Source organism: Dinoponera quadriceps, unplaced genomic scaffold, assembly GCF_001313825.1.
Source record: "Dinoponera quadriceps isolate SergipeBrazil2010 unplaced genomic scaffold, ASM131382v1 scaffold2305, whole genome shotgun sequence".
NCBI classification, from domain to species: Eukaryota; Metazoa; Arthropoda; class Insecta; order Hymenoptera; family Formicidae; genus Dinoponera; species Dinoponera quadriceps.
This window is the reverse complement of record NW_014556411.1, coordinates 1,485,775-1,501,363: the sequence shown is the minus strand read 5'-3', so window position 1 is coordinate 1,501,363 and position 15,589 is coordinate 1,485,775. Positions and strand designations below refer to the sequence as shown.

General features: G+C 43.9%; 1 protein-coding gene across 1 annotated transcript in view; it reads right to left on the bottom strand.

Annotated features, from left to right (window-relative positions):
- The window catches only part of LOC106747317 (diacylglycerol O-acyltransferase 1), a 102,642-nt gene extending 87,458 nt beyond the window's left edge, over positions 1-15,184 (bottom strand). The window contains exon 1 of the mRNA XM_014624716.1: positions 14,641-15,184. Coding sequence (XP_014480202.1) covers positions 14,641-14,765 — 125 coding nt within the window. The 5' untranslated portion in view covers positions 14,766-15,184. The remainder of the gene's footprint in view (positions 1-14,640) is intronic.
- Positions 15,185-15,589: the final 405 nt, after the last annotated feature.

The following is a 15,589-nucleotide window of genomic DNA, read 5'->3' as shown; positions in this document are numbered from 1 at the left end:
CTCCTCGCTCCGTTGCTCGCATCAAGGGGTGGACAGTAATAACAATTCATCCCGGAGCCACGAAAATACACACAGGATACGTGTTTCACTTTCGCGGTACTCGTCTGAAAAATCCCGGCGAAATTACCGGCACGTTTCGGAGAAACTTTGACGCGCCGGTATTAAAAAGAAGAAATAATTGCGCATGCTTGCGTGTTGAAGGTGGAAGCGTCGCGCCGATGAGCGACAAACTGAACGGGAGGGAAGCTCGAGGGAACTTACGTTCGAAAAATTAATTAAACGCTCGAAGTTTTCCGTAAATAAACAACAGTCTTCTCGTGCAATGTTTCTTTTCTTTCTTTTTTTTGTTTTCGTCGAGTGCCTGATAACTTCGATAAGTGTCCCTTTTTGTGTTCGCTAACTAATTTGTTTATGTTTTTTTATTCATTCAGTTCGACGAATATGACGCGTAGAATGCGAGAATCTGGCCGACACGGGCGACCGTTATCATGAATCGCGCGAGAACGCTCTTTATCGATCGGAGATACGAGAGGCACTCGAATGTTTTGTGCCGCAAGACAAAGTCCTATCGAAAAGTTTATACGATGGTCCTCATCGGTACTCGTCGCGAGCACAACCAGCGGCGGATGATAGGCACGCACCGTGGAAGCCGATTACGGGGACGCATCCGGTGTATAATCCACCCTGGAGACACCAAGACAAGAGGGTTTTGTGTTACGGCTCTCCAATCTGCGCTATAGACACCATTCGGATTTCATGCACGGAATATTCTTGGCGCTGCGCACTTGTCAGTCACGCGAGAGCGGCGCACCATATGGAATTTCCGATATCTAAAGTGCTTATTGCATGCACACGACGGCGCGAAAGGAGCGTACTAAAAGGATCTCGAACGGCGCCACTCGCGATGAATCGATCGCGCAGCGAGGAAGAAAGAAATAATGATCGTAGAGCGAGACTCGTGCTAGCCACTTGGATTAGCGCAGTCACGCTTAATATCTCGGCTAATATTCTTATCTCATCGATAAATGTAGCGCCATACATTCTTGCAGGGTTATTTATGAAACTGTCGGTCTACTTTTATATTAATCATACGACGTCTATTTTATCTGTGACATTTAAAAAGTCTGCAGCCTGTAAACTCTCCATTATCGCAAAATATATCTTCAATATGGTTTCTCAGCCAATCAGGTGGTTTCCGAGCCACTTTTAGAAGCGCTTTTAAAAATAAAAATAAACTCAAAATATACGAACCTGTGTGTAAAAATCGTATTATTCTCTTTCTCAGTATCTATCATAGGATCTTAATATAATTTCCTTCTAAGTAAACGTTTAAGAAATTCATACCTCGATATTGGCGCCAAGAAAAGATGTCTTTTTTAATCGAGAATGAAAATAAAATTTTTACGGTACTGTTGATGGAATGTATTACCGTACCATCGAGGGTGAGCTTTTGAAGGACTTCTAAGTAAGTGTTTAGGGGAAGCCACCGTCTTAAGCAACCACTCTGACATGACGCACGTTCATAAATAAACCGTTGTATCGATTCCCAGAGTCGGGCGAAAACCTTCTCAAGTATTTTGCAAGTTTCTTTTGCGTAAGAGATAAAGCTGCGATATATCGACGATTGATACGCAAGAAAAGTAAATCTCACGTCAACCTTGGATTGTGCCGACTTCTCGATTGCCTCTTATTTCATGACCTCTCGTATTATGTCGTCATCGAGGTAGGTCTCGAGAAGCTTCTGTGCCATTTTCATGAAAGAACCTCTCGTCTTAAGTATTTACATGAAAGATTCCAGTATTCCCCTTCCCCTGCGAGCGTGAGTGAGACGTATCCTTGAGACGGTGTCTTCTTGGAAGTTCGAAAGACCGAAGGTTCGTGGCCATAAAATTGCATCTACATCCTTTGAAACATCTGTGATTGAACTGGCAAACCGTACAAATGCCCCGAAAAAAAGGAAGAAAAGAGAAACATATAAAAACACAAATCTCCATTTAAAATCCCGATTTTACGAGAATTACCATTTTAATCGGAAATATAAGTCTTCCCGGGGAAATCAGAGACGCGATACGCCACGTTTCCTATTTCAACTCGTGACTGTACAAAATCTAGCACACCGTAAAGTCTCAGCCGTGCTAATATTATAAATTTCCGCAACGACATCCGTAACGATGACGATGCAATTTGTCCGGCGAAGAATTCCGTCGGTTTTGCGCGCGAAATGTAACAGGCGAACGTTATATATAGCCCCGTCGTAATTACCCGCAGCCACCCCCAGCAGCGCGGTTTCTGCGTGTATTCAGCATCGTCGTGCGTCTCCCCGCCCTCGCGCAACGGCTCCCCTAATAAACCCTCTCGACCTGTGCGCCGTAACTATTACTCAGAATTTATGGCAGATCGCGATAATTAATAGAGCCGCGATAGAAACGGCGGTTTGCGCACGAAGAGCTATCTCGCGCTTCTGGTATTGGAGCGGCATGGCGGACAGAACGCAGACGTGTCGCTTGGAAATTCCATATGCATGAGAATGACGATACGCTGGATATGTCCGAGTGTCGTGTCCGGCGTCTTCGAGAACGTGAGCTACGGCCGTAGACGCGTCCTTTCGACTTTTGTCATCCGATTTGAGATGGACAATGAGTGAATCGTGCGATACGACGCGGACATTACATGACTAATGCGATAGCGAACATCCCCGAAGTAACGTTGCATCACACTTCAATCCTATCACGATAATAGCACAATCGTCGGTTCTCTCGGTTGCAAATGTATTTATCGGCATTGCTTGAGACGCCTATCGTTACTTTTAACGTCTCGCATAGAAATTTCTTATGATTTCCTTTTTCCTCTGTGTGTGTGTATGTATATTTGTAAAGTAAAAATATTTAAAATGTTTCGTATATTTTGTTTATTCGTAGTGTCAAGTGGAAATCAGAAAAAAAAAATGTTTACGAAAACATTGGAATAAAGCAGCATCCGTTTAGATTTATTTTCTATTCCTGAACTGCGCTAGTTCAAGAAAGCTGCACTCCGATATTCACTGCCAGTATTAAAAATCGATAGCATACGTAACGTGAACTATATTTTCAGTATCGGCAGTGAATATCGAAACACGGCCTTCTTGAACTGGTGCAACCAGTTCAGGAATAAGAAACAAATCTAAATAGATGCTATCTCGTCATCTCCGATGTTTTCCCAAAGATTTTTCTGGTTTCCACGTCACACTACGAATAAACCAAAGTGCTTTCCACCTAGGATCTCGTTTGAAATATTACACTTCTAACTAAAAGCTGCGTGAATTTCTCAAGTAAAATCCATCATTATTCGAGGAAATCGGACGGGACCCCAATTAAATCCCAAGAAATTTTCTACGTTGGATTATTATCTTGATTATGTGTCCGGGTTGATTAATTAGGGTCAGCGGTGTCGTTAAGGTCGGGCCGAGAATTCCGAAGCTCGAAGCCGGACGTTCGCTGCGAGAGAACGTTCTAGAATGATTTATCGCGACGATTAGCGGTGCTTTTTAAACGAAGCTCAAGCGACATCCGCGGGATAAGTTGCAATATCATACTTCGGTCCACTTTCCGAACAAACCGCGGCCGTAAGAGGGGGCAAAAAGACCAACTAAGTTGTCGTTGTTCTTCCAGGCCCCGGAACTGAGAGACGCGTATCCCGAGCGTGCGCCACGTTCTTGTCGCTCCGAGGCAAATCGCTTCCGCTTTCTTGCGGCGGACATATTACAGGTTGCGGAAAAAGTTCCTCTTAAGCGAAACTTCCGCCGACGCGACGAGTTTTCGGCACGTAGTCGCCGCGCCGCGGCGTCCCTTGATCATCGACGTCGCGCGTGCAACTTCGGCGTCGTGTTTTTGCTCGTAACGTCCAATGGAGAGGCCAGTTTTTCGTCGGCGATATGGCGGCAAACGTGACTTTCGGGCCGATCCGTGGATTTAATTGAAACTGAGTTATGATGGCGCGATCAATGACCACGTTATTTGCGCGTCTCTTACACGACCCCTATTTTTAATCCTCGTTCATACGATCGAGTATATTCCTCTTTGGGTCGAATGTTCATTTCAATAAACAGCTTTTTTTTATATGGGATTATTTTTGCGCGAACGCTGCTCGGTGAACAATCGAAATTTCATCGGAAAAAAATATTCAGTCCGGTTGTCCAGAAAATTTACAGAGCGCTCCGATATCTGCATTATTCTCACATGAAAAATGGGCAATTGCGACATTTTCCCGTCTACATAATGCGTCATCTTCATTAACGCCCTACGTCATCACCACAATTGGGAATTTTCGTTGAAAATAGAATACGTGTTTCTTCCTCCTTTTTTTTTCGTCACGCCTCCGCTAAAGATTTTAATGGGAACAAGCTAAACAATTAATGGGAACACGGAAACCATCGCCATTAAACGCGCAAATTACTTTGGAGGTTCGCCCGCGCCCGAAAATAGTGCGAAAAAAAAAAGCAAACAAGCAAACACAGCTCGCGACCGATAAAACCGTGACAATTTCCAAATGGAATTATTTACAGCGCCTGAAACAAAAATCGTGTTTATTCGAAACCCGCGTCCTATTGAAAAATGCAAACATCTGCTCGCGGGCAGATTTTAAACAAAATAAAAGGAACCGCGCGTAAAAAAAACCCTCGCCGGGATCTCCTCGTCGCGTTCCCTAATTTGAAAATACGACGATTGTTATCCCTCTGATTAAAAAAAATGGACGCTCGCGAATTTGTCGGGCGAAAAAGGCTGCCTTTGCACCGGGCGCGGGAACGAACGGACGGCGGTGAATAGAGGCGGAATGGATGAGGATAATCGACGTATGATGGTCACGCGAAACGAAATAAAGAGAAAAGCGTGTTTTCGCGCCGGAAAATGCCAGAAACGCCGGCAACGCTTCCGTATAATTATTCGAGCGTACTACGGCACGTAACATAATTCGATCGGGATAAATTTTCGCACTGATACGCGACCGTCCATCATCGACATTTTCACGTCCGACCGTCCGACCGGCGTTTTTTCAGACGGTACCTGTGTGTCGCTTCGCGGCCGCATTTTATTGGAAATTACGAACGAAACGATTAGTACAGAAAACGGTGAATTAAACCGCAAATATTCCTATCTACAACAGTGCCATCGGGAAAACGTTAAACACGCGTGCGCGGGAATTTTTTTGTTCCGTTCCACGCGTATCCCGGACGATAATGTTGCGAATAAACTGCCCGTTTCATTCGTTTTCGCTCTAAAGCGCAACGCGACTGACTCATTAGTGCGGTCGCCGGTTTTACTTCATTACTTGCTCGTCAGGATGATCGAGATTGATACGCCCACGCAAACGATACACATAGCACTGTATAATAACGACGCGATGCTCTAACCGCGCATCTATCTGCGTGCAATAATTATTCAGCCTATCACGGGTGACTAATGTCTCGCGTCGCAGCGAGTTGTATGAATTATTCCGAGATTTCGGGACTTATATTCAGCTCCTACGTGGTTTTCCCGCCGGTGTCGCGGCGTGATATCGCGGACCGAGATTAAAAGAGTATTATCCCGTCGTTATCGCGCGCGCAGCTAACGCGTTCGCGTACAAAGTATCATTTTTCCTCCGCGTGCGCGCAATACATCTATATATATATATATATATATCGCTGTTCTTCGACATTCGCCGTTTCTGATAGCGCTCATATTTCATCTGCATATTTTTCTGCCGCGTAATGCAATAACCGTTGTATTTAAGACACACGCACAGAATGAAAAGGAGGAAAGAGAGCGGAGTATTAAATATCTATGCAAATGAGTCTCGAGTTAAAAAAAGATTACCCGGTGAAATCTCCCTCTTTACAGATTACACGAAGACCCGCGAGGAGCGCTTTTTAAAAACGCGCCGGTGCGTAGCGACGAGAAAAACTCGGTAATATCCCGCGCGGATGGTAGTGGTGATCCGCCGGCTCCATTATCCGCCGTAACGCCTCGTCATTCTCGTCTCGCAGTATTCAAACCGAGAGAATGCATCCTTCATCTGGCCGTTGTTACGGATCTCAAGATGCAGAGGAGCCGGTCGAAACTGCACGGAACGTCGGCTTGAAGGCTGCTGCGCGCACTTCATGAGCCGGAATGGCGTATCTTCACGAAAGATAAAGGTGCCGAATCTTTTGTTTCCGGCTCGACCTGAGAGTCACCCCCGACAAAAGGAGACGCCACTTGTGCCGCTCTTCTCTACTCTATCTCTCTCTTTCTTTCTTTCTCTCTCTCTCTCTCTCTCTCTCTCTCTTTATCTATCTATCTATCTAGCTCGCTCCTTTCTCTTTCGACCCTCCAAAGGGAAACGACGAGGAAAGGTTGTTCGTGCAAGAGCGGACACGACGAGCCGTAGGATAAGAAGCAGCCGTCGGCGGGAAGGGTGAAATGGAAGAATGGCACCCTGTGCCAGGCCGCCGGGACCTTCCCCGCCCGGATGGTATCTTCCTCGCGAATCTTCCTGACACCGGAAGCCTCGTGAATATTTAAACGATAGACGGATATACATATATTACTCGTGTAATGAGGAACGAATCCCCCTACTACAACATCCGGCGCGGATCGGAGCCGAACGAAAGAGAATACGAAGAAGCGGCCGCCGGCGGCGGAAGAATATTCTAAGTGATTCATGAAGGGAAATTAAACGGCGCTTTAAACAGGCCTTTCTTCCCTCGCTTTCGTTCATCCCGATCCTCCTCCCCCCTACCCTGCACATCCTTCCGCACATCTGACGATATCCGGAATCGATTACCTATCGCCTGTCTGCCAACCAATTCATTCCTCGCTACTCGCCCTATCTTCTTTCGCGTTATCCTGCGGCCTTGCATTTTCTCGTCTCCCCTCTACCAATCGGTTTATCCATCTCCCTCGTTCATTCGCCTTGTCCGTCTCCTGTTACCTTCCCTCATCCCTTTTCCATCCTGACCGACCCTGTTTTATCGGCGCTTTCTTCCTTCTCGCCGACGGCGTCTCCGGCTTCGGTATTGCATTCCGGAGATTCATCAAAATTTTCTCACCTGTCCTCTGAGCGACAAACGGAATTCGCGTAAACCGGGCAGGCGTTAAAGGAGTTAATTTAAAGTCAGTCGTGGATGGGAAGGGGGAGGGGGGGTGAGTGCTACGTTTTCTTTCGCCACCTTTGCGCAACCACACGGTAACCTCGCGGTCTCTCTGACCTCGTAGCCACGGTCCGACTAAATTGCGTTCCTTTTGACTCGGCGATTACCGGCTACGCCGGTATAATTGCGGGTCTCAGCGCGCCGCGAAGATACATACGCTAAATGTCAGTTGTATTATTCCGACCGTACATCCCGACGCAGAATATTTCTTCGCCACCGGCTTCAACCACCGTGACAACGCTGTGGGAAGATTAACTGACGTCGGTCGCGACACACACGTGCAATTTGCAAGAAACATTCGTAACGCCGCGCGGTCGTGCGTTATTTCCGGGTGAAATCGAGTAATTATAAACAACTCGTAATATGTGCAGCTTGTGATATAATTGCTTCGCGCTTGATCTCTCTTTGCCGGGCTATTATTCCGAATTTCGTGATCCCCCTGCAAGGTTTTCGAAGTATAAATCTGCGAAATATCATCAGGGCGCGTCATCTTCGCGGTGATTCAGCGGAGGAAAAGCACCGGGTCGGGCGACGTTGTGTTGCCGCGAAAAAACCGCAACCCTTCCTAATCCGGACACTCGTTCCGTCCCTTCCGCCCGGCGTAATCGCCACCATTGTTCTTCCGCCTGATTTCGCGCGCGAAATCCGGCACTGCCGCCTACAATCTTACCGAGAGAACGGTCCGCCGAGCCGGGAGACAGAGGGAAAAGAAAGAACGGTAAAAATTGCGAGGCAGCAGCACGAGTGGAAAGGGTTGCGGGATTGACAGCACAATACCGTTAATCCTCATCCGTTTCGAAGGCGCTACACGAGGCGGTCTCTGTGCCAGGCTCGCGAGAGATTAAAAGTTTTTGCCGAACTCGACGAAATGCAAAAAAGTCACGATGGAGGAGAACGGGCGGTAGACGGGCGGCAAAAATTTGCCGCGGAACGTTGAACGCCGAGGCGAAAATTTGCCGCCCGCCGCAGGGATGACGCGTGGTTTCAGGGTTTATTAAGGGGCTTTTTGTCAGAGAACGCGCCACCCGGTTAGAGAATGGCGCAGGTAGGGCTGACTCTAAAGTTAGTATTAGTGCACGCGATAATAACGCAACGCTCGTAAATTGGCGTAAATTAAAATCCGCGAGATTTGCTTTCAACGCTTCGCGCTTAATCATTAGGGAATAATTTGTTGGTATATCTTATACTCTTCGAGATAATCGACGGAGAATATAGGATCCTATTAATTTGTAACAATAGTTGTTGAACGTGATTTCTTTTTAACCGTAGAATATATACACACACTAACCTTCTATGCTACTATACTCTTAACTGTGTCTTGACGACGTCGTTATGACGGTTAAAAAAGGAAAACTGTAAGACTTTTGTTAATCGGCACTAAAGTATAACATGTGTTATTTTAACACTGACAAATGTTATTTTAACAGTTGAGTAAGTTGATTCAACACAAAATATTGAGATAAAATAAATACAATATATTAAATTAACACACAGGTTAAATAAATACGGGTTATGTTCAAAATTTAACATACAAATTTGAATAAAGGCCGATTTTAATACAGATGCAAAATGCTTTTTACTGCATGCTGTATTCTAGGATTAATGAATGTCTATAATATTTGACATAAAAAATGTGTATCGCTTGAGATGCATACACTTGCGCAAGCTCTTTCGATATGACATTTAATCGAGTTTGTTAGTCCTCTCTGCTGGTGCACAACGTGTAAGGCACTAATTTGTATCTTGTCTATGACGATAATCGATTGTTGTTTAGCTGAGTGGGAGTTACAACACGGTTAAACAATGCGTCGGTAAACTCAGCCATTCCCTTTAACGACAAGAGGCGAAAGCGAACCACCGAATCAGGTGGGCAAACACGTCCCGGATACTCCTGGACCGAAATCCAGAAGCGAGATCGGGAGATCGGAAACTCCGAAGTCAATCTCGGGCATTCCGGAAATACACTGGAAAGCCGATCCCGTCCTTCGCCCTGCGTTCCCGCGCAACCCGTCGCTCACACGCGGAAAGAAGAGGACGAGAATCCGATATTACCCGACTGCCGCTCTTACCCATCGCGCGTCTAATTGCAAACTTGCGAAAACAAGAAGGGCGCTCGACAAACATGCCTTGAGTAAATATAAGGATCGTTTGTTCGGGGATGGATTCGCCGGTGTAAGGAGCGAGCCGGGGAATAAAGGAGGCGCACGCCAAGATGGAAAAGAAGCTGCGACGCAAGGCAAGGCAAAAGAGACTCGCTATTTTCGAGAACAAGAAACTTTTGTTTGCAAGTCATTATATCGTGTTGGAGGCGTAGTTTTCGCTGTGTCCTTGTCTCTCTCCTTCCCTGTCTTGTTAGACGACGTGCGATGAAAAAAGTACTCGCGAGAGAACACATATAAGTGCACATATAAGATTGACGTGATGTAACGAACTATACGATAGTATATTTTTCTAAAAAACAAAATCGGATAAAATTCTTAGTTATTTCAGTGTCGCACATTTGCTCCTGTGAGAAATTCTATTCGTCGAAACGTCTTTAACACGTCCGCTATCCCAGTTTAATCGTGGAACTTTGTCCACAGAATCCACAAACTGTATTTAATAAATTAGAATATGTATAAAATTAGAAAACGATTGATCATTCGGAGGTTGAGATATTCGCAACTAAAGATTACATTTTTTATATGTATTCTTCGAAATTAAGATTCTATTTTCAATTTCTATTTTTAATTCCTTCTAAAACTCATTTAGAATTTTAATGTAAAATTGTTGTGATATTAAGGATTAATACAAAGACGTACAAACATTTTTGAATTATTGACTATTTTGTTTTGTAAATATAGACGTTGGAAATTTACAATTTATAATAATGCCCGCGATACATGTATGTATATATGCGCATATTTAATATTTATTTGCCATTTGCTATTACGTGTACATTTATTAGCTCAACTGACGCATAAATATAAAGTATTAATAAGAAAACTAAAAAAATGAATAATATCTCTGTATTTGTAATATTATGTGTGCGTGTACTTCTCTTGATGTCGCTTAAAATCAACATTTATTATTTAAATAGTTAAATAATGTTTCAGAAAAGTATTTTTCTCAGTAAATAATAAATTTAATATATTATCCAAGGGGCTGAAAATCTGGCACCTTACAGACCAACTACTTTAATTATTTAACTGTCGTTCAAGTCGTCTTGTGCTTCATTTAATAATACAATATTTTTACCCAATAACAGCCACTAAAAAAAGGAAAGGTACGATAACAACTCACGCAATATAATGCATGTCGGATATGTCGCACCAAAGATTACAAATGTATATTCATCATCCCACATATATATTGCGAGCAGATCCAATATTTTTTACAGTTAGCAATTCAGTCGTGGATTAACTTTTTCATATCTCATATACTCTCGATCAACTTTTTGTAATATAAACGAACAAAAAGGATTACAAAAAATAGATTTACCGTCATTACGGTGTACGTTATTTCACTTTACGTACAATTAACTGACAATTTTCTGCTGAAGCGCGAACACACGATCTCATCTCAACGCGAGACCGGCGTACTACGATTAGCGAATCCGATTACCAAAGCGCGTATGTAGCTTCTACTTCCAGTTAAATCATAAACGGCCCATCAATTTGTTAGGTTCCATTGCTAGTGAAATGCTCGCTGATTGGCAAACGCACTTGATAATGGAGCAGCCGCATTCCCTTGATCTATGCAATCGTGTAGGCAAACAGTAAAAGTTCATTTGCCCGAATGAAAAAGATACATATTATCAAAAACGGAAGTACGGGAAGTAACATCCGCTAGTTCAATATATTCAATTACACTTAAATTATAATGTAAATAAAGCGACACGTTTTTCTACAAGAAGAAACTGTTGAAGTGTAGCTGGATAGATCGTTGAGGGGGAGCTTAACGACAGCGTCGCGATGGGGCGATTTTGCTGTGTCACCCGAATTAACATTTTAATTAACGGCACAGGAAAGTGGTCTGCATACTTCGCCGAGCGACTCCATGGAACCGTCAGCGGTTCCGGAAGTCGGTGGAGGGTGACGACTACCCCGCGGAAGGGTTTGCTGAGGCGCGTCGAAGCAAAACCTCGCCACGGTCGAGAGCTAATTAGGCGCGCCGAGGCGCACGGAGGCGTTTAACTGTTCGCGCATTCGCGTGATCGAAAGTTCGTTGTCCTTAACCTTGACCCGCGACCTGACGATACCGAACGACGGAAGTGAGTTCAAATTCCAGGCAAGTCGATATTATTGAACCGACGATAAAACCTGCAGGCTGTGATAAGTGATTCATACTTTGCCCCGATAACGCGTATACAAAGTTATATCGCTGTAAAAGTTTCCTATAAAAAGCAAATTTGATATTTCTTCTCTTAAGAGAAAAAATAGGAAACATCCGAGATTGATATTTTTCCATTGAAACGAATACTCGACATCATTATGTGGGAAATAATTAATTAATTTTAAAACGCTGAAATTTCGACATCACACAGAAACATGGTGCTACTTTTGAAATATATTTGGAATATAAATGTTTCATTTTCACGCTATTGAACGGCGTATTTTTTACAATGCCTAGGTAACATTATTGTGGTCATTTTACGGATATTTTACGTCGCTTTATTTAAATGAAGCATTTTACAAAACGACAGCTTTGTTTACTTGTTCTTCACAAATCCATCCAAGTTTATTCAAACCGCGATTCCAATTTGATCAAACTAAATTTTTTAATACTGACAACACGCATAAAAAAGTATTTGTTTTCATACGAACAATACTTACCTGCGTGCTGCATTATATTGCTGCCGCAGTAAAATAACACGTTCCTCATTGTTACTTATAATAAATATGTGATGATTGGTTGATAAAAGAATAATAAAAAATACGAACTATTACGAAAGAATACAGTATAGTGTCTTTTTCTGAATTATTCGAAAGATAATAATTGCTACAGAGCAAATAAAATCATGCCCTTCCCCGAATGAACTAGATATCCTTCGACTTCGCACTTCGTATTGAACCATGGAGTTCATAAACGTTGGCACATTTCACGACGAATCTCCGTCTCGGTAACCGCAGAACGTGTTATGAGAAAGATTCTCTTATTAATTAATGTTCCGAGAAAATGATCCCACTAGAATTTCAGCCACGTGTTTTAAATGGAGGAATTTAGATATTACGATGTAAAACTCGTAAAAGATTGACGATTATTTTTACTCGTCGATTGACAAGAGTGGAAGCTGGATAATATGAAGTAATTTACAGTATAGAGTACCACGTGAACACAGGCAAACAACCAAATCACCACGCATGGAACAATGGGATAATGAAACTTCCAAGTAACTAAAGCTTCAACTATGAAGTTGGATCGTAGCTTGACGAGAAAGTTCCGCAGAAGTCACAGATGCAAGCAATTCCTGGCCGAAGCTGCGAAGTATTCTATATTATACTCTATCTCTCTCTTGTGTGCCTCATACTCCTAACTTTTCTTCACAAATTTCACGATAATGAAGTCAGAATTTAGGTGTCTCATGAGACACAGTTTTCCTTCTCTCCCAAGACGATTCCCCGAAGCGCTCTTCGTGTTCGATCGATGTCGTTAAAGATTGATTCAGTATTCGAAGTTGGGCATAATGTAGTCAAGCTCTAACTCGACTTCGTTGATAGACATTTCGACGGAATAGACTGGAAGTCGTTTCTCCATGAAGTCGTCGCTCTGAAATAGCGACATGTGTGCATTAATTATGCACAGCCGAGCGGAAACTCAACTCCGTTTGACGAACGAGATTTGGCCAATCTAAATATGTCCAAAAGTTCCGAGGAGCAATTGTTTGCTCTCTGTGAATGATCCCTCGTGTTTCCCGATATAATGACGAACCAATCTCGCACATTCTGCGGATCGATCGCGCCGTTGAAACGATTTGAACGCAGCGCTACTTCCCGAAGGTCAATTGAACGTCAAACAAACATCACTTAAGAAGCTTGTAATCTAACGACGCTGTTGACTATTATATTATATAAGGATGAGTCCAGATATATTGTACGTGTCTTCGCATAAATCAAAGGTTAAGAATATTATCATGAATGTGCACTGCATGAAAAAAAAAAAAAAACACGATATTATTCCCCTTTAGGCGTTTCGTTTAAATACTGTGTTTTATGTAATAACACGGAGTGTGCGTAGAAACTGTTCAATATGTTTAAATGGTACCGTTTTCTCAGATATCTCAAATGTTATTTTAACATACAATACCATCTCAATATCGCTGGCGTCCGTTATGAATCTTATATGCGAAGTACGATTTACGTCGCCGTGAAAATTTAGCTCATCTTATATAATGATAAAAGACTCTTATCCGTCGTATCGCAATTATCTATATGCAACTTCACGTAAACGGTCTTACATATTTCATGAAACAAGTAATTAAAATTCTCAATGCATTTACTTTCATGCGCATATCATTTTGAGGTATTTAAATGCTTATTTCCGTGTCATAAGCAACGTATTCATTACTGTAGTGGTGGACGTGATGACGCTAATGATGTAACAGCTTGTACGTCGAGTACAATGTTTGTCAACATTTTTGTAATTCTCCGTTGCGTTACCTAACATGTATATAATTCAGGTTGGGGTAATCATTACCATCACAAATGCGATAACGAATATAAATCACGTCCGACACGAGCGATGACGTTGACAGTTTGGCATTTGTTTCGGCGGCACCGCCGAAAATCACAAGGCCGATTTCGAAAAAGTGGAAAGTGTGCCGCAACTTTCTCACGACGAGTGTGTGTGCCGATTTAGAAATTGCGACGATATATGAAACACGTGTCTTCACAATTTATAAGTCAATACATACACGCTCGACCTCGTCGATGTAATTCACGTCGCGCGCGACGTCAATCGCCCGAAAAACCATAGTTTCTCATTAGCGTTATTTTATACCAGTACGTCTATGATACGTAACCGCCGTCGCTTCTTTAATTCTCGATCAGCTTGTGAAAAAAAAACAGCTGCACGAGCTGAAACGAGCTGTAGCTCGACCGCAAACAAGACGACGCCGGTCGTCTGACCCACGCATCGATTACAACACATGTCGGAGCGAGGCAGGCAAAAACGCGACGGCTGAAACGAGACGGAGAACGCTTGCCGAGGTTGAGGAATCTCCCCTCTCGCGGCGCCTTACTAAACATAGCGCGGGACACGCATGCGCACGTAAAGCGGAGCACGGCTGTTATGTCGTGCGTCTCTCGAGGTGGCGAAAAATTTCACGTTGTCGCGCTGCTTCGCCGACAATTGCGGCCGTCACAGGTGCACGATCATCATCCTCGTCATATTCTTCGCCGTCAGCGACGTGTGTCAGCCGTGCGTCGCCGAGCAAGTATCGCGTCCGTATTCACGTTAGTGGGAAGAAGAGAGAGCGCGTGTGGGCGGACGTGGGGAACACAGTGCGTACTCACGGTTTGTCGGGCTGCGACCTGCGGACCATCTGTTCCGCCTTTCGTATATCCTCCGCTCTCGTGACGCTCTTTGTTCTGCGCGATCGCAGCCGCGTCTCACCGTACTCGTACTCCGGCGTCGGCATCGCGTCCTGCTGGTGTTGCGCGTGACAGAGCGCAGGTATACACGCGTGTTGTGACGCAGAGCGTACGGCGCGCCACAAAGTCACACCCGGGTGGAGCGGTGTGTCGGCGGAAGCACACACGCGCTCGCGTTAGCGAGGGAGAAAGAGAGACGAGGAGAGAAAGAAAAAGGGACTACGCCGATGAAAGCGAGGACTGTTCGTCGCGAGTGAGAGTTGTGCGCGCGACGGCGGCGACTGATACTGATAACGAGAGTGCTTCCTCGCGATGCGCGAGAGGCGTGCACGCTGAATCGTTCGCCTCTCTCTCGCTCTCTTTCGCGCACGTCGTCGTGCTCTCCGCGACGTAGTCGTAACGATACTACCGACGAAATCTCACTTCGTGTGAGATAAAGTTTATCTGTTTTTCGTTTTCCGGCAGATAACGCTCGCTGTCATTAGACGACCTCGGGATTGGATGTTAGATGGAACCGACGACGAGTCACGTGTCATGACATCTATTTACAAGTTCTGATACAGCTGCCTATAAATATAGAGTAGCGAGGAGGGCGGAATAAATAACTTTAGTGGGGAGGGGAGAATAAATAACTTTAGTTTGCTGTCACATAGATGGGACCTTATATAATTATGCTGTATAAACAATTCAGAGATCTAATTTAAATGTGAGATTACAAGTTGAAGTGTAATTTTCGACAGTTTTCTAATTCTTTAGATAATTTCAGTTATCAACTAAAATAAGTATGGACTATATCACACTGAGGAAAAGGTAATTAAAAATGTATTTCTAGGATATAAGATTTATTCCGTGGAAATAAGGTTTGTAAGGC